At 47.2% G+C, this 17020-nt stretch overlaps 1 protein-coding gene across 1 annotated transcript in view; it reads right to left on the reverse strand.

Moving 5' to 3' along the window:
- MIPEP (mitochondrial intermediate peptidase) overlaps positions 1–17020 on the reverse strand; it is a 133316-nt gene that overhangs the window by 75662 nt on the left and 40634 nt on the right. The window contains exons 11-14 of the mRNA XM_019936885.3: positions 14234–14387; positions 12631–12708; positions 10521–10725; positions 9242–9351 (exon numbers count right to left, since the gene is read on the reverse strand). Coding sequence (XP_019792444.2) covers positions 9242–9351; positions 10521–10725; positions 12631–12708; positions 14234–14387 — 547 coding nt within the window. The remainder of the gene's footprint in view (positions 1–9241; positions 9352–10520; positions 10726–12630; positions 12709–14233; positions 14388–17020) is intronic.

Raw genomic sequence — 17020 nt, forward strand, 5'->3', positions numbered from 1 at the left:
CAAACATTTCAGTGTAGTGGCTAATGGACAAAATTATGCAAAAAATTTAGGTTCTCTTGAAAGTCAATTGACTATATCTCTGGTGATTAGTAATGCAGCTGGGGGTTACAAAATTACCAGAAAAAAAAGAATAAACTTGAAGACAAGAAGCATTATGAAGATTAAAAGGCTAACACCCGAGGAGGAAAGGAATAGCTCAACTCTATACTTTTATGCACCTAACAAAATATTCTCAAAACAGAGCAAAAAGCAATGAAATCACTTATAGGGCCCTGCAATTACTCTGTATGACACCATAATGATGGATACATGTCATTCTACATTTGCCCAAACCCACAGAACGTACGGTCCCACAGGTGAACCCCATGTGAACTGTGGACATGTCAGTGGAGATGCACCAGCTGTTCCAGATGCAGCCTCCGGTGAGGACGCTGATGGCAGGGGAGGCTGTGCACGAGTCGGGCAGGGGCTTTACAGGAAATCTCTACACTTTCCCCTCGATTTTGCTGCCAACCTAAAACTGCTTCAAGTAAATAAAGTCTTAATAATCTTTAAAAAGAGACAAAACTAAGGGGAAAAAATGATACATCCAGCATCCTAGTGGAAGCCTTCCATCTCTCAATTTAAAATGAGTCATATATCAAAGATTTCAACAACACAATTAAAAGGCTAACTTAACAGAAGGGTTTGAAACCCCAAGCCCAACAATTAGAATATACAATGTACGCAAGCACAAACAGAACATTTCCAAAAACTGATGACACACTAGGCCATAAAATAAATATCAACAAAATGCAAAATCAATACCAGTCGGACTAATTAATTAGATATCAACAACAAAAAGATACACAACTCCTCTACAAAGGTTTAGAAATTGTAAACTACACTTCAAAACAACTCATTATCAAAGAGGAAATTACAATGGAAATGAGCAACCTTAGAAACATTTTGTATTAAAATCATGGCATGCAGCTACAGCCCTGCATCACACAGTTTAAAATTTATAGCATTAAAATGTAAATGCACATGTTAGATAAAACTGAAACTCAACTAGCTAAGTGTCCACCTTAAGAAACTGGGGAAAAAATAAAGAAGGGAGAGAATAATCATAAAGACAGAAACTAATGAACTAAAACAAACAAAACAGGGAGGATAAACAAAGTCTGCGTTAGTTCTTGTAAATACTACTGATACTTATCTTCTGCCAAGATTAATAGAGAAAAAAAAATGAGAGAAGAATATTAGGGATGAAAAGGACATAAGCATGGATGTGGCAGGACTTGAAGCATGAAAGAATGCTATAAATAACTTCATGCCAATAAACTTGAAAACTTGGGGTAAATGGCTAAATTTCTCGAAAATTACAAGTTAGCAAAGCTTACTTAAGAAGAAAAGAAGGCCAAAGACTCCTGTGACTATTAAGGAAATCAGTCATTTAAAAAATCTTCCCACAGAGAAAATGATAGACCCTGAATGGTTTCATGGCTGAATTCTGACAAAGTTTCAAGAAACCGATTATTACAATTTCATAAAAGTGCTTGTAAGGAAAAGAAGGAGCTCTCAGCAACTCATTTTATGAAATGGGATATACTAATACCAACACCAGCAAGAGTGAGAGGACCAAGAAAATCACGAGCGCATCTCTCTCATAAACACAGATACAAGAAGTCCTCCACACACAAAATATTAGCAAACTGAAGCCAGCACTGTATTAAAAAAAATAACATTAAGTTAGGACCAAAGTCATTCAACGCTGGCACGCAAAGGTTGCTTAACATTAATATCGACATGCACGACATTACCAGATAAACAGAAAAGAACCACCCAATTACCTCAAAAGATGCAGGAAAAGTCTGATAAAATGCAATAACTGTTAACGATTAAAAAGAAAAAAAAAAAACCTTAGTTAACTGGGAATAGGAAGGAATTGCCTTTTCCTGTTATCTCCACTAAACCTACGACAACACACAGCTTGCTTTATGGTAAAACATTAGAAACATTTCCTTTAAAGATCAGGATAAAGGCAAATGATGCTCATATTACAACTTCTATTCCACGTCACTCCTGTACTGGAGGGTCCCGTAACTCGAGGGGGACAAAATAAAGACATAAAAGACCTATGAATGGGAAAGGAAAAATACAGCTTATTATTTGCAGCAAGAGTAACTGTTTGGTTAAAAAACTTTAAAAATTCCATAGACAAGTTATTAGAATGAATAAGAAAGTTTAGCAAAGTTGCTAAAAATAAGATATATCCAATAAAGGACAAATTGCACATTTAAACACCAGCAACAAGTAGAAACATAATTTTTTTAAATATACATTTATAAAGCTATCAAAAAGGTGGGGCATCCAGGACTAAATCTAATAAAAGTTAAGCAAGACTCTTTGGAAGGAGGTTTGAAAACACTTTAAAAGGCTTCTTAAAAGACCTAAGGAAGGGAGAGGTGTGTCACAATCGTGGCCTGGAAGACTCAATATTCAAATATCAGTTCTCCCTAAACTGACCTACAGATTTAATGGAACCCCAACCGAACTCTTACGATAGTTTTTTTTTCAAGAAAATGTGTAAGCTGACTCTAAAACGTGTAGGAAAAAAGACAAAGGCCCAAGAGTTGACAAGAAATTTCTGAAAAACAAATAAAAAAGATGTCAAGACTTAGTACAAAGCTGTAGTGATGCAGACAGCACGGCACTGGTATCAGGTCAGACAGAACAAGGGGATGAGAGGGACCCCAGAGCAGATGAGTGCACACAGGTGGGCACTGGGCACCCGTCCCCCAGGTCACTGGACGAAGAGTGCGTGGCGCTCAGACAACTGGTCATCCACCAGGAAGAAGGGAAACTGCATTTTCCCTTCACACCACACACAAAGAGGAGTGCCAACCTGATTAAAGACCTAAAGATAAGGGAAAGACACTAAAACTTTCAGGAAAAAACAGAAGAATCTCTTTATGACTTCTAGGGAAACAAAGGTTTTTAAAGATAGGATATTTAAAGCATTAACTAGGACGAAAAGACTGCTGGATTCAACAAAATTAAGATGAAGTTCAATCCATCAAAAGATACCATAAAGAAAGTGAAAAGACAAGCTGTAAACTGAGAGCAGACATACGGCTGACAAAGGATTATTATTCCAACATGTCAAGAAACCTGAGAAATCAATAGAGAAAGGTGAACGGCACACAGGAAAATGAGAAGAGAAACAGGCGTGCGAGAGAAAACAAAGATGAACAAGGAAAAGATAAAAAGAAGTTCAACCCAGACGTACTCGGGGAGTCCTGCTGGCAGTGAAGGTCCTCACGGCATTCCATTTCACAACCACAAAACTGGCAAAGTTAAAACTTCTGACAGCATGAGGATGAGGTGCGAGGGGAACCACGGCCGAAAAGGGTCATAAGTATGAACGTTCTGGACGGCAGCCTGGAGAGGGAAGTGGGTCGGAGGAAGACAAACTCCGCGTGATCTCATTTATGTGTGGAATCTTAAGGAAAAAAAAAGAAACTGAACAGACTGGTGGTTGCCAGAGGTGGCGGGTAAAATGTACCAATGTCCAGTTATAAGGTGGAAAAGTCTGGGGATGTCACGTACAGCATGGTGACCACAGTTAATACTACTATATTGTGTGTCTGCAAGCTGCTAAAAGAGTAGATCTTAAAAGTTCTCTTCATAAGAAAAAAATCGTAACTATTTGAGGTGATGGATGTTAACTAAAATTATTGTGATCATTTCACAATATGTACACATACCAAATTAAGTTACATACCTGAAACTAATACAATATGTCAAACATATCTCAATTAAAAAAAAACAACGTGGCATTACGTCATAAACTTGAAGACGCACACACCTTACAAACCCAGCAATTCCAATCATGCCCATGAATATGAGGAGAAAAGTAAAAAAAATGTTCACAGCAGATACAGATGAACTAGTAAAAACCTGGAAGAACCCACTTCAATGACAGAAGAATGAGTACATAAATTACAGAATATTATGCTGAATTGAAAGTAAATATACTGCATCTACGTGCAACACTGATGAATCTTAGGCACACCAGGATTATAAAAAGCACAGAAGGTTAGAAACCATATAATACCATATTTTTTTAAAACTCAAATACAAAACTAAACACTACGTTGCTGAGGAATAAATAACTTATGTGTAAAAGCTATTTTTAATCAAGAAACTAATAGGAATTCAAGACCGCCCTTACCTCCAGAGAGGAGCATTTGGTAACACTCTACTTTCTAAGCTGGGTGCTGGTCTCCTAGACGTGCATTCTACAATGTGATTTTGCAACATTCAACATTAAACAAAAACACACTACTTCCAGAGGCATCTCCTTTCCCATCATTTTTGAGAAGAATCTACTGAGCTGAAATCAGCTTTATTTGATTCCCATCCACTGTTCCCAGTAATACTGTTTTCTGGAATGACACGGCAGATATATTTTCTTCCTCTTCATGGTATCCTTCAAATATTAGGACAGACTGCAGCTTCTTTTTCTGGTCTAAAACCATATTCTTACAACATTCCTAAGAGGAAGGGGTTCCCAACTTTACATGATGTGGAAGCCTCTTCTCAGGGTGCTTTCTGCATCACCGATGTCACTGTCATCCCACAAGGAACAAGAGTCCCCGTAGCCTGCAACGCCCTGGGCTTGGCAGCCCTGCTGCATGCAGTGCGCTGAGGGCAGAGGCGTGCTGGCGAGGAGGGGGGACAAGGCAGGAAGAGAGGGGGCTGGAAACTGAGGACCGAGAACAAAGGGGACGGATGAGGCAGACCCTGCGAGGGGAGACAGGGCGTATATTTCTTCCTGAAATATACATGCGGTCTTCATCCCTGGTTCCTGGCACAGGGCTTCTAAACCCCTGGAGCTTCCCGAGGGGAGGAGTGAGAGAAGCGTCTTTGTCACTCGTCACGCCCCTTTCAACCGCACAGGAGTTTATGCCGCGTGGTGACCAGACTGCAGCCGTGACGCAAGCCGCCCCTTCCTGAGCAGTGCTGAATCTCGCACTAGCACGATTCTAAGGACTGGCCTCAAGAGAACGGGACCAACACTGTTTCTCATAACAGTCTGTAGCCCCCCGTGCAGGAGTCTCGCGGGCAGACTGGGAACAAGACAGCACCTAAGGAGAGACCACAAGGAGTGCACACGGCTGCGCACAGCAGGGGCAGCGACAACCCTGGCCTCGACGATCCATGAGATCGCTTCCCTTTTCCCTTGAAAAATCTTCCTGGTTGAGCGGAATCTTCAGAACTGGTTCCGGGACACGAGTCCACCTTCTCCCCAGGGCGCCGGCCGCTTGCATAAAGCAAACTTCCTGCTCCTGCCAGCACCTGTCTCTTAAGTATCGGCTTTCTGAGCAGCGAGCAGCCGAACCGGAGTCTGGTAGCAACGGCAGCTGAAAGGTGGAAGCAACCCACGTGTCCACCGACGGACGCAAGGGTGAACAGAATGTGGGCCGTCCACACAAAGACAATCACTCAGCCTTAGGAAGAAATCCTGACACAGGTTACACCTGGATGAACCTTAAAAACATTATGCTAAATGAAACAAACCAGCCACAAGGATAAATACTGTATAATTCCACTTATATGAGGTCCCTAGAAGAGCGCAATTCAGGGAAACAGAGCAGAGTGCTGGCTAACGGGCTGGGGGAGGGGAAATGAGGCGCTCGTGTCTAAGGGGGACAGGGCGCCAGGTGCGCAGGATGAACGGCGTTCTGGGGATGGCGGTGGTGAGGGAAGCAGAGCAACGACAATGCACTTGACACCCCTGAACGGTCACTGAAACACGGTTAGGCTGGCACGCTGTACGTAATATGTATTTTACCACGACTAGAAAAGGAGCTGCGTATGAAAACGTTCAAGGGAGGACAAAGCCTGTGCTTCCAGAAGTGTGGGACCGCTGGAAGCAACTGGAAGGGTTAGGCTGCAGGCCAGAACCAACGAGCACGGAGAAGACAGACAACACCCCCGTTCCCCAGATCCCACAGGTCCTGCGACGCAGCCTAAGGTCGACCGAGGTTTGGGAGGAACTCCCCGAGACCGCTGATTCACATCAAGTTCATCACGTCTAAAAACCTGGATGTTTCCACGGGAGCTGCTACACTTGTGCTGCTGATTTTAAGACTGATTTACAACTAATTCTGCTTCAGCTTTGACGCTGTGCTCGTCAGGATGGTGTGAGCCTCGAAGCAGCACCTCTGCTATTCGCTTCCTGACAGCCGTATGGTACCTGCAGATCTGAGAGGCAACTTCTAATTCTGTGACCACAAGGCATCCACTGGCTCTGGGATGCTCAGGTTCAGGTAAAATACTTCTAGGTGTTAATAAGTCACCGATACGTTCTCCCGAGGCGGACAGCTCTCTGGAATAGACCACGTGACGGGGAAAAATTCCTTCCCTGATGTGCAGCAGGACGAAATGAAGCAGAAAGACGCACCCTGCTGTTCCTCTTTAACGTTATTTCTTTACAGAGAGTTAGATTTGAGGGAATTAGCTCCTGCCCTTAGGCTAGAACTGCCCTTAAAGTGAAAGCGTCCAGCCAGTTGGTGTTTAATCACCGACAAGAAGAGGCGAGTCAGCCCTCTGCGAGGCTCGAGGTGCCCCGTGCCTCTGGCGCCCTCTCCAGACTCCACGGGTCCCAGCACTGGTCCCTGCTTTGGAGGCTGTGTCTGCACCCCCTTCGGCCTACTGGACGTGCCTCTGAGTCCGAAATGGAGCTAATCCACAGCAGCTTGCCGCTCGCTGCCGATTCATCTCGTCTGAAGTGCGGTTTTGGACTTAATATTCTTTTCTTGAAATGATCTTGTTCAAAAATGCTTCTTCTGACTGAAGAATTCAGTAGTAAAACAGGAATTGTCTTTTTTTGAGGACACTACGCCACCCTCCAAGCAGTGGTTCTAGCCCTTCCTGGCTTTTCTCATTGCTCTGGAAACAGACAACAATATTTTTAAACTGACCTCAGTATCGTGGTGCATTTCAGCCCAGCACTTAGGTCCGACGCTGACAGGGTCTCGCCACCGTTCGCAGGCGCCCCGCTCCGCGCGTCCTCGGGGACCAGGGCCCCAGGCAGCTCCTCTCAGGGGCCGCTTCTAACCTCCCCACCAATCGGCCCCACACGCCCGCGTGTCCACTTGACTCTGGGTTTCAGGCCGGCGCCACGAGCAGCCGCGTGGGCAGCAACACTGTGCAGCGGCCATCCAAGGCGAGAGCCGTCCTCCTTCCTCAGATGTGGCCCTCCTCCCGGACTCCATGCTCTCGGACCCTCCCCGCCATCTGACCAGCCGCAGGCCCTTCCCGCCAAGCCTCCGACGGCTGCTCCCCTCCCGGCCCCGCTGCCAGCACCTTGGCTCTGGCCCTCGTCACCGCTGACCGCAGCAAAGGACGGACGAGCCCTCGGGTCCAAAGGTGGACTCCGGGGAGGCTGCCGGCTGGAGGTTAATGAGAAGGGGGGCTGGGAGAGTCACAGGAGGAACTCGGCCCCGAGGGGAAGCCCGGGACACAGGAGAATCCCCCTCATCACCAGGCGGGCGAGCGGAGGGGCCGGGACTCCCGCGGTGTGGGCAAGGCGGGTGCAGAGACAGATGGGGTGCAGGTTCTGAACACGAGGACACTCCCGCGTTCGTCCCCCTCCGTCCCCCTACACCCCCTCGCTGACCCTGCCACACGCGCTGTCCTGCCTGTCTCGGGATCTCAGAGCCCTGCGGACTGTCCCTCGGCTGGAGTCGCCTTGCCCTCAGCCCTGCTCTGCACCCCGAGACACCAGGCCATGAGTGCAGGGATGCTGTCACACTCACTCCCGGCTGCTTCTCAGGTGCTGAGAATGGAGCCCATTTCCCGACGGAAGGACTCACCTATGGCCTCAGTGTGTCCTCAGTAAACGTCCTGCAACGAGACGGATGAGGGCTGCTGCGAGCGCACCGGCAAGTTGCCACCCGACATACTTTTTCACGACCGGGTTCCTCCAGGAGCTCCTGGTGAAGCCCGTCCCGAGGCCCCAGCAGAGGGCCGGCTGCCCGCAAGCCTGCGCCCTGTGCCCGAGCACGTCCGTGCCCCCGAGGACGGGCAGGGGGCGGTTACGGGAGCAGCAGCGCGTCAGGCCATCCTCCCCCTTCCCAGACCCCGAAGCGTGGAGCCGGGAGGACTAGGCCACTGCCTGATGGGCTACGTGCTTCTACGGCGTCGGCTAAGGCGACAATCCCCAGAGCAGCTCCGCACGTTGATGGGCACGTAGCTGACTGGATCACAGATATTTCAATTCTGTCCTCTTAACCACAGAAACAGATTATGATGGAGACTAACTCAGATTAGTTCTCCAGGAACTCATCCATTATTCTACAGTTGACAGTAGTGGTTAAAGTCAAGTCCAAACAATAGAAATCGCCGACTCACATTACGCATCCAGAGATACAACCGGAAAGAGAGTCACAAATACAGGTGGGCTTGGGCCCTGCTTTCTCTGGTTCCATTCGGTCCTTCCGTTAATTTCTTTTAGTGCTTTTTGTGTTAGGCACAGTTCTAAATGTTGAAGATTCAAAGGTGAATGTAATTGTACACAGGCACTCAGGGAGGTACAGTTTAAGGCGGAAAAACACTACCTAATGTAACAGTATATCACCGAAATTCTGAGAGAAGAATACATTTTCCACGGGACACGCAGACAGTAAACACACAATGTTGACAATTAGATTAGCGCTAACTTACCGTGAAGTATCACTCACTTAATCCTACTTCACAGAACTTAAAAACCTTTAACGTTACAAGGCACTATTTAAACCGAAACATCAAAATTAAGGAATTTTCAGACTTGGCATCACGCAGATGCTACCTAAACACGTCGGGGAAATACGGCAGCGCAGTTCACCAAGCAACACACACATTGGGACTGAGAGAATATTCAGAAGCATGAGGGGAGAGGAAAGAGCAAAGGCTTTTTTGAGGTGAGACAGGCTTTGAGGCTTGTTTCCCCCTCTGGAAACAGGACACAGCGCCTCCCTCAGGGGGCAGCTCTGAGGACTAGACGGGACGTTACTGGGCATATAATAAAGGGCAGCTACTTGTTGCCCACACGTGACTGTAGCTACAGCTGAAGAAAGGGAATCAGGAAACGGCAGAAGGATTCTGGTTCGGAGAAGGTTCTGAAAAAGCAGTAAGAGTTCCCGCTACCCCGCAGGTCACAAAAGCCACCCCCGTGCCCCAGAGGACGGTACAGAAAGTCAACGCTCCCTACCTGCCCCGTCTGATAATGTCGGGCAAACTGGTGAACCACTCGGTAATCATTTGCAAAGTACTCCATCAGAATAGAAGGGACCTCGGCAAAGTCAGTGGGGCACCTGGTCCCTAAAATGGGGGAGAAAGAAAGAAGCTGGCCTGAATCACATCAACACGTTCATCCTACTACAAACACGCTTTTAAAATTTTTATTTGTACTTCTGATGAACTATGATAATCTTTAACTCATTAAGTCAATACTTTACTTCTATAAAATTATTGCACGTATTTACAGAAAAGTTTGTAGTAACCTCTTATTTTCCCACGTATCAGAAGTAAAACAAAATATTTGCACAGCTGGATAGAACACCTTGTAAAGCAACGGCTCACACCCTCTACAAACAAAACTGTCTTCAGCTATGCTGGGCTATACCTAAAACACAAATTACAACTTTCTTACTTAACACAGCAATTGAATTTAATTCATGAATTCCACCAAGTGCCCGTATCCTTCATTTGTTTTAAAAGTACTTTATCTATTGATTGCTTCTGGTAACAAGGTCAATCCTCAATACAGAAAAGCAACATTTCAAACTCAAAATTATTTAAAGAACAAATCCTGTAAGCAAGTCTTGGTGACACTTTATGATTCTGTCCGGCCCATCTACCGCAGTCTTTTCAAATACCTCCCTCCTCCCCCAAAATACTGTGTGCAAAGTTAGTTACTAAATACTGAAGACCAACACTTGCCCAGGTGGTCGAAGGCTGACTGACCCTGTCTGATCGCAAGCTTAAGACTCAGAGAGGATAAGCAGGAGGGAAGCCTCCTGGGGCGTCACCCGACACGGCAACCCGTCAGCAGGGGGACCACAGCTTTACGCAGGGGAAAGCAGAGGAGAAATACAAAGCACCTGGTCATACCTTTACAACATGCCTCAAGGTTTTCTAACTGGTTTTGGATAAAAAGAGGCAACGGTTCATTCACTTATTCACTTGCTAAGTCTGTGCTCCTGGCTAAGGAGATACGCTTATTCATACACACGGCCACAGACTGAAATTCCACATAATATAGGACAAAATGTAAAATGGTACAAACAGAAAAGACAGGCAACTGAGCTGTTCCTTGGTGAGAACTGTTGTCAAGGATGGAAAAAAATGTAACGAAGATCGGGTAGCATCACAGTTGGAAGGACAAGATGATGCCATCTGCGATAAATGACCACAGATTTTCTAAATGACAAGCTTTTTCCAATTTAAAATGAAATGTACACGTTTAAAGTCCCCTCTTCTTGGCTCACCAGTGACATGCTGATAACGAGTCCGTCCCAGCATTGAATGCATGGCGTGCCCCATTTCATGGAAAAGATTTTCCATCATCCCAGGAGTTAATAATGTTGGCAAAGTCTTTGAGGAATGGGGAAGGTTCAGCATCAGAACGACAACTGGGAGCTGATAGCCCCCGTCTTCCTTTAATCGGCCCCCACGGATGGTGAAATGGCAGTCCTTTAAGAAAACACGACAAGTGAAGGGTAATATAAAGTTGTATCAAAATGTGTGAGTACAACTTTTACCTTAATTCCATTCTTCTATTTATTTAGTTACAGACACTTTTATCCCAATACTTTTTATTTTGCTAACATATTAATTTTTTAAAACACCAATAATACATTGAGCTTGCGTTGATGAACTCATTCCTCCACTCCAAAAGTATGTGTTGAGTGATGCTATACCAGATACCGGAGACAGAGTCACCACTGAGCTTAGCCCTGCGCCCTCAAGGTGCTCACGGCAGGTAGGAAGGGACAGCCATGGACCGCGGGGGGCACTGATGTTAATGGAGCCCCTTCTGTGTCAGGCGATGAACCAGGAGACACTTTCCACACCACCGTCTCCATCACTTGGAAGTGACGAGCTCTCAACTGTCACAAAGCAAGGAACCTGGGTATCTTTCCCGGTTCGCATACACTTCCATCACTTACTCTTCACAGTGAGTCTGTGAGGCAAGTATTTCATTTTTCAGATGAGAAAACAAACTGAGCCTTGGAAATGCTAAGTCACGTGTCCAAGGGCACAGCTAGGGCTGCGGCATCTCAACCCTGAACCCCCCGGGCTGGCAGCTAGGAGCTGGGGCTCAGATCACTAACCCGGATTCTCCAGCCTTTCAAGCAGAGAGGAGACACAGAGGACGCAGAGGTCAACGACCCAGACTCTGGGCCCACCGTCCAGATCTACCAGCCAATCGCCTTGGAAACTGCTTCACCTCCACCAGACTCACCTCCACCCTGTCCAACGCCAGAGCAGCTGCCCAGATCCATAAGCTCATGTCTGCTACAACTGCTCTGGAAACTGTGAAACCACTATTTAAATATAAGGTACCATTATTTCTGTTGGAACTTAATAACCCGAATTCTTGACAATTCCAATCACAGTGACCAAAATTGCTTGAAGCTGATCGACCAGGAAACCTGGTTTGCGGCTCGAGGAACTGAACCTCACTTTTCTGCATAAGGAGTGAACTGGTGGTTGATAGGGTCTCCACAGGGACACATCTTGTGCCATTTGAAACTAGGTCCATGTCAAGTATGGAAAGTGGCTGAGAGCTGGGGCTCTAGTCAGGAAGTTTGGATTCAAATCCTAGTGCTTCTAACTGTGTGACTCTGGGCAAGTAGTAACCTTACCTCTCTGACATCAGCCTCCTCATAATGTCAGTGTCCAGTTCAAAAGGCTGATGTGAACTTTCAAAGATATGACATGAAAAAGGACCCAGAGCACTGGCGGGCCCACAGAAGGGCTGGCAAAATGTCAGCTATCATTATTACTACCGTTACCATAACCCAGATAAAAGTGACAGATACAGATCTATGTAATTACCTTCATAAGTTTTATTAGCTTTAAATTCTACCCAAATTTCAAATTTATATATTTAGCCACCATCAGTAATACCTTTTTTTTTAAAGATTTTTTTGATGTGGACCATTTTTAAAGTCTTTACGGAATTTGTTAACAAGACTGCTTCTGTTTTATGTTTTGGTTTTTTGGCCACAAGGCATGTGGGATCTTAGCTCCCCGAACAGGGATCGAACCTGCACCCCCTGCATTGGAAGGCAAAGTTTTAACCACTGGACTGCCAGGGAAGTCCCCAGTGATGCCTTTTAAATATTAGGAACTACAAAAGTGAGGTATGAAGTTCACATCAAGGGCTTCCCTGGTGGCGCAGTGGTTGAGAGTCCGCCTGCTGATGCAGGGGACGCGGGTTCGTGCCCCGGTCCAAGAAGATCCCACATGCCGCGGAGCGGCTGGGCCTGTGAGCCTGCACGGCCACAACAGTGAGAAGCCCACATCAGTTCACATCCATACAAATTAGCTGCTGGTTACTTTAGAGAGACCGTTTTGTAAACCAAGCATCACCTGGTGCGGTTTGTCTGCTCGCTGAAAAAAATCGCAGTAAATGTACCCCAGCAGTCCTTCAGATTCATGAACCACGGCCTAGGGGGAAAAAAATGAATTTAGTGGGGAACGAGGCCTGTAGAAACTCTAAAAGAAGAAACACATTCCTAGCACGAGAACCTGTTCACAAAACACCCAGAGCCACAAATATAGACGTTTCATTACTTCCTACGTCCCGTGTGACCTCGAGGTGGCTTCCACTTTGCCCTCAACCTCTTCTCCTGCATCTCCAGGACAACTATGATTTAGGAATTCTGTTGGAAGAGGACACCCTCCTCCACAAGCCCTGCATCCTGACTGGCAGTCCCCAGCGACGCGGCTCTGCCACTGGGCCCACACCACCCGCAAGCGGTGGGAAGCGGTGCTGGCTGGACCATTTTAGCGACAAAATTATAGCTCCTCCAATCTTAGGACGTAAGGATGCGCGAGCACGCCAACCATAACCCTGGGATACAGGAACAGTACGCAGTGTCTGCCTTCAGCTGAAGAGCAGTAAGTAATACACCACTGACATCCTTCTCCCAAATCAGGCTTCCAAGAGGCCCGGCTCGCAGGAGGGATGGTCTCCATCTTTGCACAACCTGGGACCTCTGCCACAAAGAACGGCCACATTATGCTTTAGGGCTTCCTGCAAGCATATGTTCATTACTCCAGCAAGCGCCTACCAAGCATCTACCTGGTGTCAGGGACCGCTCAAGGCACCTGGGGAACGGCCATGAGCAAAGCCGGAAGGGGCTCCCTCCTGAGCTGGGGAAGCTCTTCATCGCCCACATCGTGCCCTTTCACTCTTTTCCCGGTGTGTCTGCACATTACCCACCGCTGCCATTTTGTGAAGCGCACAGAAGGATGCCCAGTGACAACCACGCTCCCCGCTGCTCTCCCGACTCCACCACCACCTGCTCTACGATCACGAAGCGCAGCCAGAAGGCCACAAGACAGTTCACGTTTCTCGTGAACCGTGCGCTAAGCACGTGAGCAAAGAGAACACCACCACCTTAGGGCCCATAAAGCCTCAAAATCTTATCAGGAGAAAACGACGACAGTCGCAGCTCACACGAAGCGGGCCCTGGCAGAAGGGTGGATCCCAGGCTCAGAGTGACTGTCCAAGGGGTCTCACCAAGAGCACAGGCCGCAGGCGAGCATCTGGCGCAAACGTGAGCCCCACGGGCGGGCGGGAAGGGGTGGGAGGTGCCTGAGGGAGCTGGAATTAACAGATGGGACACCTGGCACAGCGGGCACGTGAAGGGCAATGACAAACGTTCGTTTAACCGGGGTTTGTCGACATAAAAGACTCAACCTTCTATCAACTTCCTTAAAAACAAATTTTTTTCCAGAGAAATAACTCTGCTGTTAAAAGTTTACATTAATTTCAGGCAACAACTGACGTTTAGAGGCAAGTGTTTCTTTCGTAGCATCCTGCATCACAAGTGGCGGTTTGGATCTTCCATCGGGCAAAGACAAGCGCCATCGGCGCAAGGCTAACTTGAGGTGAAACCGCTGTTAATTGAGCACCAAAGCCGGGAGTCCAGGAACGCGGCTTCCTCACTCCAACCGGGCCGCTTACCAGTTTCCGAACATCTTCACTCCACACCTCTCCCTCTGCAGGCTGCTCCACACACAGCGAGATCCCTAACAGCCTGTTAAACAAGGTATTCAGGCCTTCCATGCACGCTCCCAGGGAGAAGAACGGGCAGTATGCGCTGGGCTCGCTGTCGTACCTGCGGAGGAGAAGCAGCTCAATCACAGCTCCGCTGGCTTCAGTTTCTTGAGGTAAATTCAGCTAACTTTTCATTGACAATTTACGAGCCAAGAAAGGACTGAAAACCTATGGTAGGTTTCGAGCTTCTGAGGGACTTTCAGACTCAGTCTTCTTCAGAAGAACAGCAGTCTGATTATAACTGTAGTAAGAGTAATACCAGTTGGAACTATAGTGGTAAAACTCACGCTATGAAATGCGTTATATTCTAAAAAGAATGTCACATGTCACGTCCGGTAAAATATTTGTTAATGGAAAAAGCTCCGAAGCTCTGTCATATAAACAATCAGATCTTAATTTATCTTTTTGTTATATATCTTAAACGAAGGATAATATTCTCGTAATATTAATCATTCTTCACCCCAAAACAACTCTTTTATGTTTTTTATTCCAACATAAACCAAAATACACCCAGAATGTGTGAGGTGAATGTTTCTGAATCATTACGCCAGGCCAAACCTTATAACCATAGCCACAAAGAAGAGATCTAGAATGATAGTAGGTACTGAGTCTATTTCTACTTCCTGGGATTAACCAAATATGTACAAACTTACGCTTCTTACTAACTGGGGGACCGGATTTAGGGAGTATGAACTGCACCACAAGTGAGATTTCGGTACAGAATCCACCAATTTACACCTTAATTTCTGATCACTTTTTCATAAAAGCAGACTCAGTGGAGTAAGAGACTCGAGTGGTCCAGCCCCCTTGCTCACTGATTCGTTCACTCACGCAGCCGTCGACTGGCCCGCTGGACGCCGGGGATGGAAGGGGGCAGAGATGGAAGGGCCCACAGCAGCGGGCACCCAGTAGGCTCAGGGGCCGGCGCTGAGGGAGAGAGGGCAGGGCACGCACAGTGGGGCGGCGAGGGCCAGGGCTTCCTTGTGCAGTGGAGATGCGAGGGGAGCCCAGGAGAGGCCACGGTGCAACCAAAGTACGAAGGCACGAGGCAGCAGGGCCACTGCAGTAACCAGGGGGTTAAACGAGAGCTCAGGACGCAGGTAGATGGGAAAGCGGGGGAGAGACGCTGACACCGTGCGGGGGGTCCAGGGAACCGAGAGCCTGGCCCGCGAGCCTGAGGAGGGGGGACTGTGCCCTCAGGCGTGGGGTCTCCCAACATTCTGATCGTGCATCCCTGTCAATAAAATAACTGGAGTTATTTCAACCTTAATATGGGTATGTGTATAAATTATAGGCATGGGCTACTGATTATTACATTTCAAAACAAGACATGTTTATAAGTTGAGATTAAGAGAAGTAAATCCAAAGAGGGCTAGTGGATTACCCGAAAGAGGGCAACCTAGCATCTTACGGGGCTGCTCGCGGCCTGGGAGACGCGGGACACTTCCGCAGACACCAGAGGAGTGACCTGGTACCTGGAACCTGCCAGGCTGACGGTGAGGAGAGTGGACGCAGCACAGAGAGGGCGGGAGTCACCCAACGAGGGTCTGAACAGGGGCAACAGCAGGGGCTCTAAGACCAGGAGCCAGATCTAAGTTTCTTTTTCTTTTAGATGAAAAAGTTTCAGGACTGTGAGGATTTGGAGGCTGAAGGAGAAAGAAAAGCCTAGACTAACATGCAGGTCTCTGGCTTGAGCAACCGCGTGGGTAGGAGCCATTTAATCAGAGCAATGAACACACGCGCACGCACATGCGCGCACACACACACAAATTGAAGAGGGGAGGGTGGGTGTGTTTGTAGGAGAAGAAGCGAGATTCAGTTTTGAAGACACTGACTCTGACGTCCTGGGAGAAGTCAGCACGGAGGCTGTTATGGCCGAGGAGAGTGTGAGCTGGAAAAGGAGAAGGGGAGGGGCTGACAGGAGGGTCAAGGGCAGGTCCCTGGACTTCCAGGCGAAGGGGTGGAAAGGAAGACAAGGAAGAAGAGTTAGAGACGGCAGACTGTCATACAGAGTGAAGGAAGTCAGAAAGAGAAAAACAAGTATCGTATACTAACGCATATATGTGGAATCTAGAAAGATGGTACAGATGAACTGGTTTGCAGGGCAGAAATAGACGCAGACGTAGAGGACAAACATATGGACACCAAGGGGGTAGAGGGAGTGTGGGATGAACTGGGAGATTGGGATTGACATCTATACACGAATATGTATAAAACAGGTAACTAATGAGAACCTGCTGTATAAAAACTAAATAAATAAAATTAAATTTAAAAAACAGTTAGACATGGCAGAGAATTGGAAGAAAGGGATGTCACAGAAATGGGGAAGGGGGATGTGCTGTAAAACGGGAAGTAACTGCCACGTCTGGCCCCCGGCCCAGCGTATAAGGACCCTGGAGGGCAGCACTGTTCCAACGACAAGCAAAAAGCTGAACAAACTGAAACCAGCAGCTCTTCTTGGACCCAGCAGAGAAGTGAGGTCACAGAGCAAATCGCTGGGCCCCAAAACTGGAGAGGCAGGCAGGCAGATCCAGAGAGCCACAATTCACAGGAGGCTCCAGGGGAGACGAGTACCGAGGTAGGAAAACAAACTACGATCGACAAATTGTCTGAGAGCTAAAAATTCCAGGGGGAATCCCTACACTTTTATGAGTTTTCCCTCCAGGAGCCCCACCAGGTTCTCACAGTGAAGAT

This window comes from Tursiops truncatus, chromosome 18 (genome assembly GCF_011762595.2).
Source record: "Tursiops truncatus isolate mTurTru1 chromosome 18, mTurTru1.mat.Y, whole genome shotgun sequence".
NCBI lineage: Eukaryota > Metazoa > Chordata > Mammalia > Artiodactyla > Delphinidae > Tursiops > Tursiops truncatus.